This window comes from Lycium ferocissimum, chromosome 10 (assembly GCF_029784015.1).
Source record: "Lycium ferocissimum isolate CSIRO_LF1 chromosome 10, AGI_CSIRO_Lferr_CH_V1, whole genome shotgun sequence".
NCBI classification, from domain to species: Eukaryota; Viridiplantae; Streptophyta; class Magnoliopsida; order Solanales; family Solanaceae; genus Lycium; species Lycium ferocissimum.
This window is the reverse complement of record NC_081351.1, coordinates 39260619-39275160: the sequence shown is the minus strand read 5'-3', so window position 1 is coordinate 39275160 and position 14542 is coordinate 39260619. Positions and strand designations below refer to the sequence as shown.

The 14542-nt window shown below is 34.9% G+C and overlaps 2 protein-coding genes across 2 annotated transcripts; both read right to left on the bottom strand.

Annotated features, from left to right (window-relative positions):
* Window positions 1-831: 831 nt before the first annotated feature.
* Window positions 832-2116, bottom strand: LOC132033797 (transcription termination factor MTERF9, chloroplastic-like). Its single transcript, XM_059423887.1, has one exon. It carries the CDS (start codon window positions 2051-2053, stop codon window positions 938-940), a length of 1116 nt encoding a protein of 371 aa, XP_059279870.1. The 5' UTR covers window positions 2054-2116; the 3' UTR covers window positions 832-937.
* A 5258-nt stretch (window positions 2117-7374) lies between these two features.
* Window positions 7375-11648, bottom strand: LOC132033796 (transcription termination factor MTERF15, mitochondrial-like). Its single transcript, XM_059423886.1, has 2 exons — window positions 10346-11648; window positions 7375-7980 (listed from the first exon to the last, which is right to left on the bottom strand). Exon 1 carries the CDS (start codon window positions 11523-11525, stop codon window positions 10368-10370), a length of 1158 nt encoding a protein of 385 aa, XP_059279869.1. The 5' UTR covers window positions 11526-11648; the 3' UTR covers window positions 7375-7980; window positions 10346-10367.
* Between the last annotated feature and the right edge of the window lie 2894 nt (window positions 11649-14542).

Sequence of the window (14542 nt, the reverse complement as noted above, 5' to 3'; positions counted from 1 at the left end):
ACCAACTCAAAAGGTGAGTAAACAGTAACTCCGCCAAGTAGCTAGCATTACCGGTGTAAATTTAAAAAAAAAGAGTCATTATGATCAATTCATTTGAAGCAGAACTAAATTTATTGCTCATGAGCCCCGGTAAGTTTAGTATGAGTTTAAGTTATTATGTCACTGCAAGCTATTGGAGAACTTGCACCGGACTTTGCACTAGACTAATTTAAGACACAACGAGAGGCCCTATGCGCTTCTTTTTTTTTTTTTTTTTTGGTCTCCGTTTTTTCTTATTTGCCAAGCAAACAAAGCTCTTTTTATTTCGATAACACATTGACCCTCACTTAAAGCAGCATCAAAGGATCATATGCTTATCCTTTCATCTGTAAAGTTACAAATCCGCACACTTCTACCTCTTTAACAGTTGCCTTAAAACACATGCATCTCTTACTTTAAAAGTCAGAGCTATTTGAACCAGCCATTTCTAAATTTACCCTATACAGTTTCTTCATACAGAAGCTTAACAAAACCAAAAACACACTGACTTGCTCGAAAAGTCAATATTTTTCCATATAGCATCCTCGCAACAGTCAAACGAGCAGAAGAAACTCGCAGCAAATGTAGCACATAAACAAGAAAGAGAACTACTAAAACAGCAGAGTTTATTCGTTCTTTGCAATGTCATTGGAAAATCTTCAAAGGCATGTAACAGAAAAAGAGAAATAACTGCCTCATTTGAATTTGCTGAAAGCACTATCTAAACTTAAAAAGATAACCTTTTTCTTTCTACTTACAACTGCACCAAATAGTGGATAATCAGCAACAAGTGAACTAAATGTTGATATGATATCTCAAAGAGAAATGGTAATCTGATTAAATAAAATTCATTTTGCCTAGCTGCAAACTAAGATAGCTATGCGTGTCCATCAAAAGAATAAACAAAGCTAAATAGTATCTATTTTCCAATGTTCTTGATGTACAAATCATACAAGTCAGGCAGTTCAGCTTTTAAAGGCAGTACATACTTCTCCAAAAACCTTGATTCAGGACATGACACGACCGTGTAAAAACCCCACTTACACTTTGTCAGTTTCTTTTCATTGACAAGTTTCCAGATTTCATACCTGGGCCTTACTCTCTTTTCCAAACTGCACATTAAAAGCGAAGGGCGAGAAGCGATGTAAACAGATTCGTGCCCGAGTTCGTTCATCAAAAATGTCAATGCGGTTCGAACTTTTGCGTCTGATAGGCCTACACAGTAAGGTAGCTTTTGCAACATGGTGAGGACATCCGAATCAGACCACCCAAAACTCTTAAAGATTTCAACTTTCTTGTCCAAATTAGATCTACTGTGGCTAGCAAGCACACTAACAATGTGGAGAAACATTGCCGAGTCAGGAGAAACGCCAAATTCTTTTTCCACCCTATGCAGCGTTTCCTCAAGCTTCTTGGCACCAAGTTTAAGAATTCCGGGCCGTGTTAGCACAAAATTCTTGATCTTATCATTTGAGCAGCCAACTGATTGCAATAAATTCAGACAATCTTGTATAGTTATACCACCATTGTAACTAATCAACCAAGAAGTTTTCTTTATAACCTTAACCACATTTTCATCACTACCCAATAAAATTCTAAGACATTTTATAACAGGTCTTATATGAGTATCTAATCCTCTACTAAAAAATGTCCAATCTCTTAATAGGATTTTGACTATATCAGAACCAGACAACCCAAGTTCTGTAAGACAGTGTAATTTGGGTTTAAGGATCCTCTCAACATCATAGAATAGCAAATCTGGAGACTTGGAAACCAAGATTTTGATTTGGGTGTTGCTAAAACCTGTTTGTTTCAAGAAATTGATGAATAAATCTGGATTCTTGTCGGTATTTATATGGTAACTTACCTTAGCAGATGAAGAAATAGCTTCTTCTTTGGAGAATCCAAGAGAGTTGATGAGGTACTTCACCATGAAATGGTTTGTTGGGGCAGTTGTTGAGTATTGAAAGAGAAAGCCATTACCATTAAATTTGAATATTAAAGCAGATGATAAAGCTCGAGCTTTGACTAGCATCCTTGTTGATTTGAAAGCCAAAATTGGGTTATTGCTCTTATTGAGGGTTTATGCTCTCATTTCTTCTCCGGCAAAATTTGTGTCGAAGTGTTTTGAGAAATGAATAGTAAAAGAAGTGCACATTTTTCTCTCTTCTTATAAAGGCAAAAGCGCTTGGGACCCCCTGAACTTGCAACTTTTTATATAGTGCACACCTAAACTATGCGGAGGATTAAAAACCCCCCTGAACTTGCAACTTTAAGTGCCCACACCCCTTAAGTGTCCACACCCCTTAGCGTGTAAACACGCATTTGTACACGGTGTAAAAAATGCTTGATGTGGTTGTCCACGTAGATATCCACGTAGATAATTACAACCCGACCCAAGTTACCCATTTATTTTAACTTTAAACTAAACATTGGGATTTAAACCTCTTTATCATCAAAATTTCAACCCTCACCGATGGTTTGTCTCCTTCATATGTTCTCTCGAAAGCACGTTTCATTGTACGACTTCCATTACATTTGTTCTTTAGGAAGTAATAAATGGGGAGTGAGTAGATTCATTTCTCCTCCACCAATGAGCTAATCTAATAAATAATTAACTTTCGTTAGAAGGAGCCCAAACAATAAGCATTCAAGGATATCGGGCTAACTCCCGCATTTTCATATTTTCTTTTGTTATTTCCTATCGATGATGCTTTCCTTTCCAAAATACTCAACTCATCTTGAACACGAAAATCACCACACGTATCAATGTATTAAGTTTTCCTAATACTAATAACCGGACAATACGACAATATAAGAAACGATACGAGAACAGAACGACGGGCATAACTAAACATAACTAAAAGTCGTTTCCCCTTGCACCGAATTTTAGTTAAACACAACTAAAAGTCTCACGGGACCCGATAACTAAACATAACTAAAAGTGCGCCCTCCGGCGGACTTTAGTTAAACACAATAAAAGTCTCATTTGACCCGCAAGATAACTAAACATAACAAAAGTACGCACTCCGGCACTTTTAGTTAAACACAACTAAAAGTCTGCTTGATCCCGGATAACTAAATATAACTAAAAGTCCGCCTCCAAGATATTCACTTTGCATTTCTAAGAAAGTATGCCTCGGATCGAGCTTGCATTTTAATCTTCTTATGCAGATATTGTTCCAACTCACATGCTTAATCTCGGTTTACAAATTAACAACAATTAACATAAGTATGAATTCGGCTTGAGACAAGCAACCCAAGCGATATGTCCAACTTAACGGAATATAGAGTACTAGATTTTTTCGAATCGAGCTATTAAATTTAAAGTAACCATAAAACTTTGCGTCCATGACGGTTGAGTTTGTGGTAATTAAGTTATATCCCAAAGAAATTAACAAATCAATATTTTTGATTATTCGTGTGGATCCTCGTATATATACTTCAAAACCTAACAATAAATTGTTCGAATTAAGCGAATAGTAGTTAGTATCTCACGTTAATGACAATGGGTTCGTGCCTCTGTGTGTTTAACAATTAACATATCGCTATACAATGCAACCCATAATTAGTCTAGTATTATAAATCATTGGTTCAAAGATTAATGGAAAGGAAGAAAATTGATGGCAAAGAGAAGAAATTTAATGGAGGAATTCTTGAAATTTCTAATATATGGTGGAGGAGAAGGGGTTGTGGTGTATAAATAGGAAGAGAATAGAGAGAGAGAGACGTTGGGGAAGGAAAATATTAAAGGAAAATGGTTATTTTAAGTTTTTAACCGTTGGGGGGTCGATGTGGACAAAAATGACCCCTCACGCGCCAATGAACATTTGAAGTCACCTTCATGCCATGTGGACACTTAAGGGGGACGCGACGCATAAAGTTGCAAGTTCGGGGGGGGTTTTTAATCCTCCGCATAGTTTAGCTGTGCACTGTATAAAAAGTTGCAAGTTCAGGGGGGTCCCAAGCGCTTTTGCCTCTTATAAATGAGTAATTTTATATTTAAATGGAGCTTGAAAGGTCCTATTTTGAGGATGATAAGTTTAAAATGTTTCTAAATAAAGAAAAATATATCTGTCTTTTTCGAGAACAAAAGGTGTTGTCTATAATGAAAACGGAAAAGGCTTAGATGTATCCTTCTACTGTATGAAATTGCACGGATATGTCCGTCGTTAAAAGGTGTCTCACATATAAATTATTTATTTTACTAATGATAATATCATTTTTATTTTTCAATTTGTTGATGATCTGGATAGTTTTTTCTGGATATTTTTAGTCTTTTCAGTCCCAATATCTACACGATAATGCATGCAACAACTGCCGCACAAAACATAAACATAAAAAAAATTATTACAAATCTGTCATAAAAAAAAAAAAAAATCACAAGTCTAATGTAAGTCATTACAGATCACAAAAAAAAAATCATAAGTCATGACAAATCTACTATCTCTTATGCATGGAATTCACGAAAGGGCCAGACCACATGAATTTTATGTAAGACCATATAAATGCTTAAAACGTAATACTCTCTATTATTGTTGTCAAAGTTTCAGCACTGCGGGAGACGTTTTTTCAGGTGTCATAAGTTTAATGTAAGTTATCTCTTTTTCCTTGTGATTTTTTTTTTTTTTGTTGCAAATCTGTAATGAATTTTTTTATGATTATGTTTTGTGCGGCAATTGTTGCATGCATTATCATGTAGATATTGGGACTGGAAAGACGAAAAATATCCGGGTCATCAACAATTTGAAAAATAAAAATCATATCATCATATAGTAAAACAAATCTTTTGAAAAGGGAAAATGGTGCTCTTATTATGAAAACAATCTTTAAGATGGTTGTAGTTGCATTTAATCTTTTAGTTGTATAATTTAGATGTAATGTAATGGTGGATGCATGGATTGTAATTGCAAATGTTTTTTATGTTTTAGAGTGCAATGATATTTTATGTCATATTTTTGTTTTTTGTCATAATATTTAGAAATTTCAGGGGACCAAATATGCCCCTATACTATGGAAAACTGCACAAATCTTCCCTCTAATATTTTTGTCAGGTTTCCGCTAACTCAAGGGCATGAGTAACCCAAAAAATAATGTTAAGGGCATATGTGAGACTACCTTTTAACGACCGGCATATCCGTGCAATTTCGTATAGTAAAAGGACACATATGGACCTTTTCCGTAATGAAAATAATTGTTTAAGTAAACAGAAAACACCACTTAGCCTTAGTTGGTGGTTTACTTGTTGTCAAACCTTGTTCAAAGCCCCAGTTAGGCCTATTTGTTTTGCAATTGATTAAGATATGAATTTTAATTATTAAATGTGATACTGATAAATTTCTCTCAGAAAACGACACTCTAAATTGCCCACTAATCTTCGAGCCTAAATGCCCTTAAATCTTAAATAACCTATTCCATCTTATGATAGTTCAAATCACATATGACTGTACAACTTATGGACTCATTAGCCAAAATAAAAAGGACAAAAAAGAACGTCAAAGTCACACACACGCACGCGCACACGCATCCTTTCTCCTCACAAAATTCACATCAATTAATCAGAAGATAGATCTGAGCCCGTTTGGATTGACTTATAAGTTGTCTATAAGTTATTTTCAATTTTCTTGATGTTGTTTGTACCAGGTTTAAAGTCGTTTTGTCTTAAAATAAACTCAAAAAATTAATTAAACCCGTTTAACTTTAGCTTATACGAAGCAACTTATAAGTGAAACAACTTATAAGCCAAAAAAATAAGTTAGACTATCCGGATATTTGAGAAAAACGTCATTTAACCTCAATCTTGACGAAAACTCGGTTTAGCAACTAAACTTAACTTGTATTTATTTACCCCCCTTAACAACTTTCATCCCAATTATTTACCACCCTAAGAAAATAATACCACTCTCACAATGGGAGGTGCACACACTCGCCACGTCATTCTTGCATCATTGCATTGCCACGTCGTTGCCATGTATCAAAAATGACTAACCCTTCATTTTTTGTTTTTCTTTTATTATTTTTCTCTTTCTTCTTCTTTCCTCCTTCTCTCTTTCTTCTTCTTTCTCCTCAACACCACCCCCCGCCCCGCCGCCACACCTCCGCCACCGCCGCCCTTCCGCCGCCGCACCGCCGCCGCCGCCAAGCAAAATAATCAATACTAAAAATTACCAACCCTTCATTTTTATTTTTCTCTTCCTTCTTCTTTCTCCTCATCCTACCATAAACACCCATAAGAATAACACCCACAAGAACAACACCCACCATCACCCCACCAAATTTCACCCCATTTTTTTTCAAATTCGTCCAAATTGATTATTTTGGTTGTTATTGTTGGCTATTATTATTATTATTATTATTATCATTTTTTGGTTTCTTGATTTTGATTTTGTTTTCCATTTCTTCCATAATCATTATTCCATAACCACCACCATCTTCTTCTTCACAACCCCTCACCCCCGTGACCACGACCCCCCCCGCCCCCCCCCCCCTCCCCCACCATCTTCACAACCCCCACCCCGCCGCGGCCACGACCCCCCCCGCCCTCCCCCACCCCCACGCCCCCCCTCCCCCCCCCCGCGCCCCGCCCCCCGCCCTCCCCCCACCCGCCCCCCTCCCCGTCATCTTCCATCCCATTCGACACCCCCACCCACCCACCCCCCCGCTCCCACCATCATTCCTCTTTCTCTCTATATTCTCATCATTCTTTTCTTACCATTTTTGGTTTCTTGATTTTGATTTTTGTTTTCTTTCAAAAATAAAATTATGAAATAATGATTATGGATGATTTTGAGAAGGAATGGGATGAAATTTGGTGGGGTGATGGTGGTGGTGGTGGAGTGAGTGTGGTTAAAGATGTGGGTGTTGTTATTATGGGTGGTTATGGTAGGAGAGAGAAAGAAGAAGAAAGAGAAAATAAAAAAGGAAGGGTGAAGAAGATGGTGGTGGGGGCGGGGGTTGTGGGGTGAAGAGAGAGAGGGGCGGGGTGGGGTGGGGTGGGGTGGAGGTGGAGAGAAAAATAATTAATTATTTTTTAATTATATATTATTTTTATTTTATTTTTAATTATATAATAATATATATCTATATATATATCAGCGACCCCCCTTTTCACTCTCTTAATTTTTTTTTTTTTTTTTTTTTTGCCACGTCGGCTTTCAGGGTGGTAAATAATTGGGATGAAAGTTGTTAAGGGGGTAAATAAATACAAGTTAAGTTTAGTTCTAAAGCTTTTTTTCGTAAATCTTAGTTCGAGGTTAAATGATGTCTTTTCTCATATTTTTTTTTCTGGCTTATAAACTATTTTCAACTTATAAGCTGATTTTTTTATTTGCGCTTCATCTTTGAATACGGAATCTCCGAAGACAGAAGCTTTTAGTTTGGAATGATATGAATAATTTTCAACAGGCATCCTGAACAAAGAAATGATTAACTATTTTTTTCTATTTAATGAAAAATCAAAAAGACCAATGTGACAATAAGCCTCTTGTATTGTCGTCCGAAAGTCGTGACACTCCCTCTTTTGCTGGCTTCAGCTACCTAACTGGAATTTTGACAAAAATCAAAAGCCTGTAGTTAACTACGACGCTAAATATTGCTGAGGATTCAGAAACAAAATTTCCAGCTTGAGAGCTCTTGACACTAAAGCTTATCCAGCTTAGAGAGTTAAAACTAGTACTAATAGCTTGATTAAGTAAAGAATAAAATCATGCATCACTAGCTCTGGCTCTGGCTCTGCTTCAGTTTCTTTGACAGAATGTTGCGTGTTTGTCTACCTGCAATCTGTATGAATGCATGTGTGATACGACTTCCAATTGCAGATCAAGTGCTTCCAACACGCGGAATTTATTCATCCTGCCAAGCTGTTTCCAGCGCCACCCTCCATTTTGACCTAGGCCACAGCCACCTGGTCATTCTCCCATGCCTCATCCAGAAGAAATGGAAAGTTGCTATTGACCCAAAATACTGCAAAGGATATTCAACGATTAAGCACTGGTAATAGGCATTGTTCTCGAGGAAACATTTGCGTAGAAAGCACTCTTGTAATCACACTCTTCATTACAATCCAAACAAAATCAGCAAATCTATTTGTCAACATGGTGTTGTTCCTAAAGTGAGCTTTACTCACATTTTCCGCATTGACCATGAAATTACAAGATTGCGTCTTTTTCCAAAAAATAATACTAATAATAATGGTGGTGTCTGAACCCGCTCTGTCAGCAAGGAGCAAGAGACCCGTGTTTTAAGTAGTGATGTCAGAATTGAACTTATCCGTATCTATTTAGTGATTTATATACACCTCGACTGATTCAACAGGTACCTGCTATATTTTACCACAAACCATAATATGCACCGGACAACTCCGCCTTCCAGAGGTTAGATAAATTGGGAAAAATCACCTAATACTTCAAAAAAGCACATCTTATCCACCAATCCTTGAAGGATATGGCATACTCTGGTGGCAAAGTGAAAACCCAATCTTGATATTCTCCATCCTGAATTGTATAAGATTTAATATCGCCTGTTAGGTTTAGATATCTAGGTTACAATGTTTATCATTTAGTTGTTAGTCTCAATATCTCTGTCTTTTATCTACAACATAATGAACTCAATGAAATACATTTACTTGATTTAAGAAAATAATGAACAGAGAAGAGTACTACAACAGCATACCCAGTGAAATCCCACAAAGTGGGGTCTGCGGAGGGTAGAGTGTACACAGACCTTACCCCTACCTTGGGAGGTAGAGAGATTGTTTCCGGTAAACCGAACAGAGAAGAGTGTATTAGTAAAAAAATAATTTCAGAAGTCCAGTATTATATGAATTTACTACCACATTTTTATGCGTATTAAAGGTATAATATTAACTCCCTCCAAAAATATCCATAAAAATGTAGGAAAGAGAGGGGCTCGGGGGTTGAAAGTTGAAAAAAATCTTTATCTTCTAGTGTGACTCCTTGCCCAAATAAAGAAAGGGAAATTAGATTCTTGTTTAAATATTAGTTCAGTGTGGGACCTTAGGGAAGTAGAGAAGATCTCCAGCATCTAAAAGTGATAAGACATTTTATTTCGAAGAGCCCATTTATGTTCAAATGAAAAGCCACAAGAAACTTTCAACACAAGGTCTTCATACTTTACTTAACAAAATTTTATAGACACTTGGTATGGAAGAGTAAATCAAACATTAAAATTCTTTTGTTTCAAAGTAATTTTCTTTTTTGTGATGGCACTTAGTCGTCAATATGGAAGAGTAAATCAAACATTAAAATTCTTTTGTTTCAAAGTAATTTTCTTTTTTGTGATGGCACTTAGTGGTCGATATGAGATGCTAGAATCAGTGCCGCTTAACAGAGAAACATACACTCAGGAAAGAGAAATTATTCACGTAACAAAGCATGGATAATTCACAAAACAGCCCTGAGTCACTGGTGACAATCACAGCAAAAAATCACAGTGCAACGGATGGAAGATTCCAAGCTACTGACTTCTAACAAGTGACTAAATAAGATGAATAAATTTGGGGAGGACGCACTTTCAAATTAGAAGCACCATTGCAAGCTAGCAGTACATCAAGCTCATATTTAGAAAATAATGTCTCTACCCATACTCTATTAACCAAACATATGCAGCTAGTTAAATTAGTTGCACCATACAGGTTTAACTAGTTATAGACAATTTTTTGAATGTGAAACCCAAGAGATATCAAAGAAAGACTCATTGGACAGCAGATAAATCCCAAACTTATTGTTTTGATCTGTATAAAGCCGAAACTGATTCTTCTTCCCCCTTTCTTTTCAGGCAACTAAAAGCTTGATAGATGCCTACTATGTTGTTACCTAGAGGGCACAAAGAAATGAAGGTTCCTTTTTTCACCTTTTTTGAGGGATAGGGTAAGGCAGGAAACAAAACAATAATTTTTTTTTGAAATTGGGGAAACAAAACAATAAATATTATCTTAATAAACTCAGCAAGGAAAGTTTATCGTCACCAAACTGACAGAAAAACGAGAGAAACAAAATTTCGGACGACTGTTTTCCGGAAGCATTACGTTGACAAGGACTCAAAATGAATTCTTCTGAACTTTCTCCATCAAGCTCTATGTTAAGTGCAAGACTGTTGAACTTCTATCCTCTGTGTGTAACCTAGGGGTTGATAATGAAATGGGCCTGAATAGATGGAATGAATACGATATAGCTAAGCCTGACTAGATTGGAATTGAGGCATATCTAATATATTGCCTAAAGGCTGACAAGACTATATAGGCATCCCAAACAATCACGATCAGCATATTACTAGTAAAAGGACTAGATAGGAAAATGAAGTGGAGTACCAAAGCTCTGCCGAGCAGCATACTACTTTTTGGCTTTTCCATGCTGTTGAATTTTGTTGTACAATTCGCACACATCAGGCACCTTATCCTTGTAAGGAAGCACATAAACCTGATGAAATTTTTGTTCTGATGGCAACAGAACAGTATACAGATTGTAATCTTCATCATACAGTTTCTTCTCGACTAAACTTTTCATGAGTTCCAACCGGGGCAAAACCCTCTTTTTCATACTGAACATAAGCAGTGTCGGGTGAGAAGCCAAGTAAGCAGGTTCCAAACCAAGTTCCTCCATATAAAAGTTTAGCGAAGCTCGCAATCTCTTCTGTGATAGCCTTAAACAATAAGGCAAAAGCTGAACCAATTTAGTTATATCCCATTTAGACCATCCATAATCCCTAAAGACACCAAGTTTCGTGTCTATAGTCGACTCTTTCATCGAAATAAACACATCAACTCCATGTATAAACATTCCCGACCCTCGAGAAATATTAAATTCACTTTGTAGTCTCTCCACTTTTTCCTCAACACTCTCAGGACTTGCCAAAAGAGTATATGGATTCTGAACTAAAAACTTCTTGATATTCTCATCTGAAAACCCAATACTCTTAAAAAACAACATATTGATCCTCAATCTTTCACATGATTTAACAAACAACAAACATGGTTTTTTCTTGATAGCTTTCACTACATACTCATCACTACCCAATACTTCTCTAAGATAACTTACACAAAATCTCATATCAGAAATTTCAGGACTTCCCAAAATAGAAACACTTCCTGTAACAACCTTAACTAAGTCAGTTCCAGATAAACCAAGATCTTTAAGAATGTCAAGTTTGGGCTTTAAGGTTTTGTCAACATCACATAAAAGCAACTTGGGTACTAAAGAAACAATTTTTCCAATATGGGTTTTGTCTAAACCATTTTGTTCAAAGAAATTTAACACAACTTGAGGATTTCCACTGGATTTTGAACGAAATACCTTAGTGTTTGTTGAAATGGCTTCTTTTCTTGAAAATCCAAGAGATTTGACGAGATAGTTGATCAAGAAACGGGTCGGGTCGTGGGTCGGGTCAGGGGTAGTTTTAGTTGAATATTGAAAAAGGAAATTGGAGTTGTAGATGAAGAAAAGTTGCCCTAAGGTGCCATGGTTGTTCGGTTTGAATAAACGAGCCGCCATTGTTTCCAGTTTGCATCAGTCTGATGAAAAGAAATGGACCAAAGTGGCCTAAAGAATAAACGTTATTTTCTGTGTCTTTTTAAAAGCTAGCCTCACTAATTGGAATACATAATTTACTGTGAGGATTTAAGGATCTTTTGATTAAAATAGTGAATATGCAAGATTTATAAATATAAAAAGGAGTTGTTTATGCTGAGATTAAAAATAAAATAATTATTATGTGGTTATTAATAATGTACTATAGTCACACAGCATCCACATATAACAGGGCCTCTATATAACAGTCAAGTTTTTTCGAAACCGATTTTTAATGTTATATTTTACTTCTCTATAACAGCATTTTACCTATAACAGGAAAAATCAACTTTATAACAGTACGCTCTTTGTAAACTTACCCCTCATATAACAACTCTCTTCTTTTTTGATAATATAATAATTAACTAATTTTCATAAAAATAGAATATATATGATTACCAATAGTAAGTGTAGATATTTTGACCAAATAGTTGATCCTTTAATACACTATTTATGACAAAGAATGTGGTATGAATATATATTTTCATCATTAAAAGATTTGCCTTCGTTATACAAAGTATGATTAAATTTAGAATTTGGCAATTAAAAATGAAAAATTAGATTATATGCATCTTTTTTGCCTATAATAGCGAAATATTATTTAAATGTCAATGTTGTTATAGATGTATAACAATCATTCTCTATAATAGCTAAAAAAAATCGGACCCAACAATGTTGTTATAGAGAAGTTTGATTGTACTAATAAAAATAAAAATTAATTCTCTATTAGTGATAATTGAGTATGCGTTTTATGTAAAAAAAAAAAAAAGTTGGGGAAGGGTGATAGGAGAGAGGATTACAAGGGTGGGAATTGAACTTTCAAAGGTGAAAGTTCAAGTAATCAACCAATTCAACTACTAAGAGTCCTTGCATTTTATGTAATGAATATATTAGTTAATGACGTTTTTGTTGTTCTGATAAATGAATCGTTACTCAATTTTATTCAAGGCCGGCTCATGAAAGCGGTTGCTTTGGCGCCCCCCCCCCCACCCCCTCCCCGCCGCCTCCACCCCAACCTCAAATTAAGGGCCCCTAATTTTTATAGTTATTTGGTATTATATTGTATATAATTACTGTTATTATTAGAAAGATACTAGATTCAGGCTTGTTTTTGGGAATATGATAAGAGACTATTTAAAGAAATAGATGGTATGTAGATAAATACTTAATTTTCATAATAAACAAGCGATATGTATAAAGAATAATTCGATGACGATATTGATATTTAAAAACAAAGTCTGTCGTAACATTTTTATAGTTGATTATTTCTTATATAAGGAGTGGATCATATCATTTTTTTCAATTCAAAATAGACGTGAACTATTTCAAATGTATGAAATTATTTCAACATCTACTTAGTAGTAAGACTATTAGATGAAGAGAACTTATAAAAAATATTATCTAAATGGTGATGCTTCTCGCAAAATATTGCGGAAAGCTTGCTAAATAAAGTTACTAGATATCTTCAATGATGAGAACTAACAGATGGTCGAATATGGTCAAGATGCGTACAAGATGGTTCGTACACCATCATAAACAAAAAGAAAAGAAATCAAATAAACATAAATAAATTTATTTATTAAATTTAAGGCCTTTGCTTAAGATTCGCTTTACGCCACCAATTCCGTTGAGTAGCCCCCGATTTTGTTCTTCTCTAATAGGAATTTTTATACCAAATAACTAAATAGCTTAATAAGAATGTCTGTGCGCTGTCCCGGTAGATGAATTATTATTTTTATCTTTAAATAACCTAATCATGCCGTTACTAATTCACGCAGATATCATTTGCTTACGACATTTATATTCTAGCGTTATTTTATGTACCTTGTTTGGTTACTATATTTATTTTTGGTCATAAATAATAGGGGAAAAGGCCAAATATATTAGCTAACTTTACCCTCCATTTCACATTTCTACTAATTATACTTCTGTCGTCTTCAAACTTCCCACATGTACCCCTATTTGAATGAAAAACTCCAAATCAAGCTAAAATATCCAATTTCACTTAAAATTACCTATTCCCTCCATTGACCCGACCCGAATCACTTGATAATTTTAGCCCATTGAAATAACACCCAAATCCCATTTGCTCTAATCATTTAAATGTTTCCAAGTTCTACTGAAAAATAGTGTATAAATAACATATATAGCATAATTAGTATACTAATGTTGTATAAATAACATATACATATATATTCTCTCCGGTATAAAATAATTGGGGTTTCAGATTTTGGCACATGAATTAAGAAATTCACTTACACCTAAAAATTAAGAGGTGTATTCACTAAAATACCCCTAATTAAGAGGGGTTTTGAAACTATAACAAGCATTAAATTTGTTTATCTAATTAAGAATGTGTCAAGGGTAAATTTGAAAAATAAAATAAAGTATCTTCTTGATAGACTATAACCAATTATTTTGGACCAACTTTTAGAGGCTAAATCCTCAATTATTTTGTAGCGGAGGGAGTAGCATACTACTTGTTTAACTAATATATACATAATAGGAGTATATAATAATTTGAACAAGTATATTATGAAGTATTAAATAACTACTGGTGTGCCATATTATATTATTTGAATATACATGGTACATAATTCTTTAACCATATATATCATTATGCATAAAGTATCCATATACCAAAAATAAAATAAAATAAAGGGGAAAAACCAAAAAAAAAAAAAAAAAAAAAAAGAGAGAGATTTCGCAATAGGATATGAACATTAATGTGGTCTAACGGTGGCGTGGGATCATTTTCCCTCTAAATCAGCTAGTGAAGCATTAATTAACTTAAAAGTTTTTTACGGAATTTAAGACCAGATCATTAAGTTGTTATTGCGGAATTTAGGCTTAAAATCGGGGTTCCGTTCGGCAAGGGATTGCTAGGATTGTACTAATTTTTATTTGGCTACAATTTGGTATGTATTTTTTTTTTTTTTTTT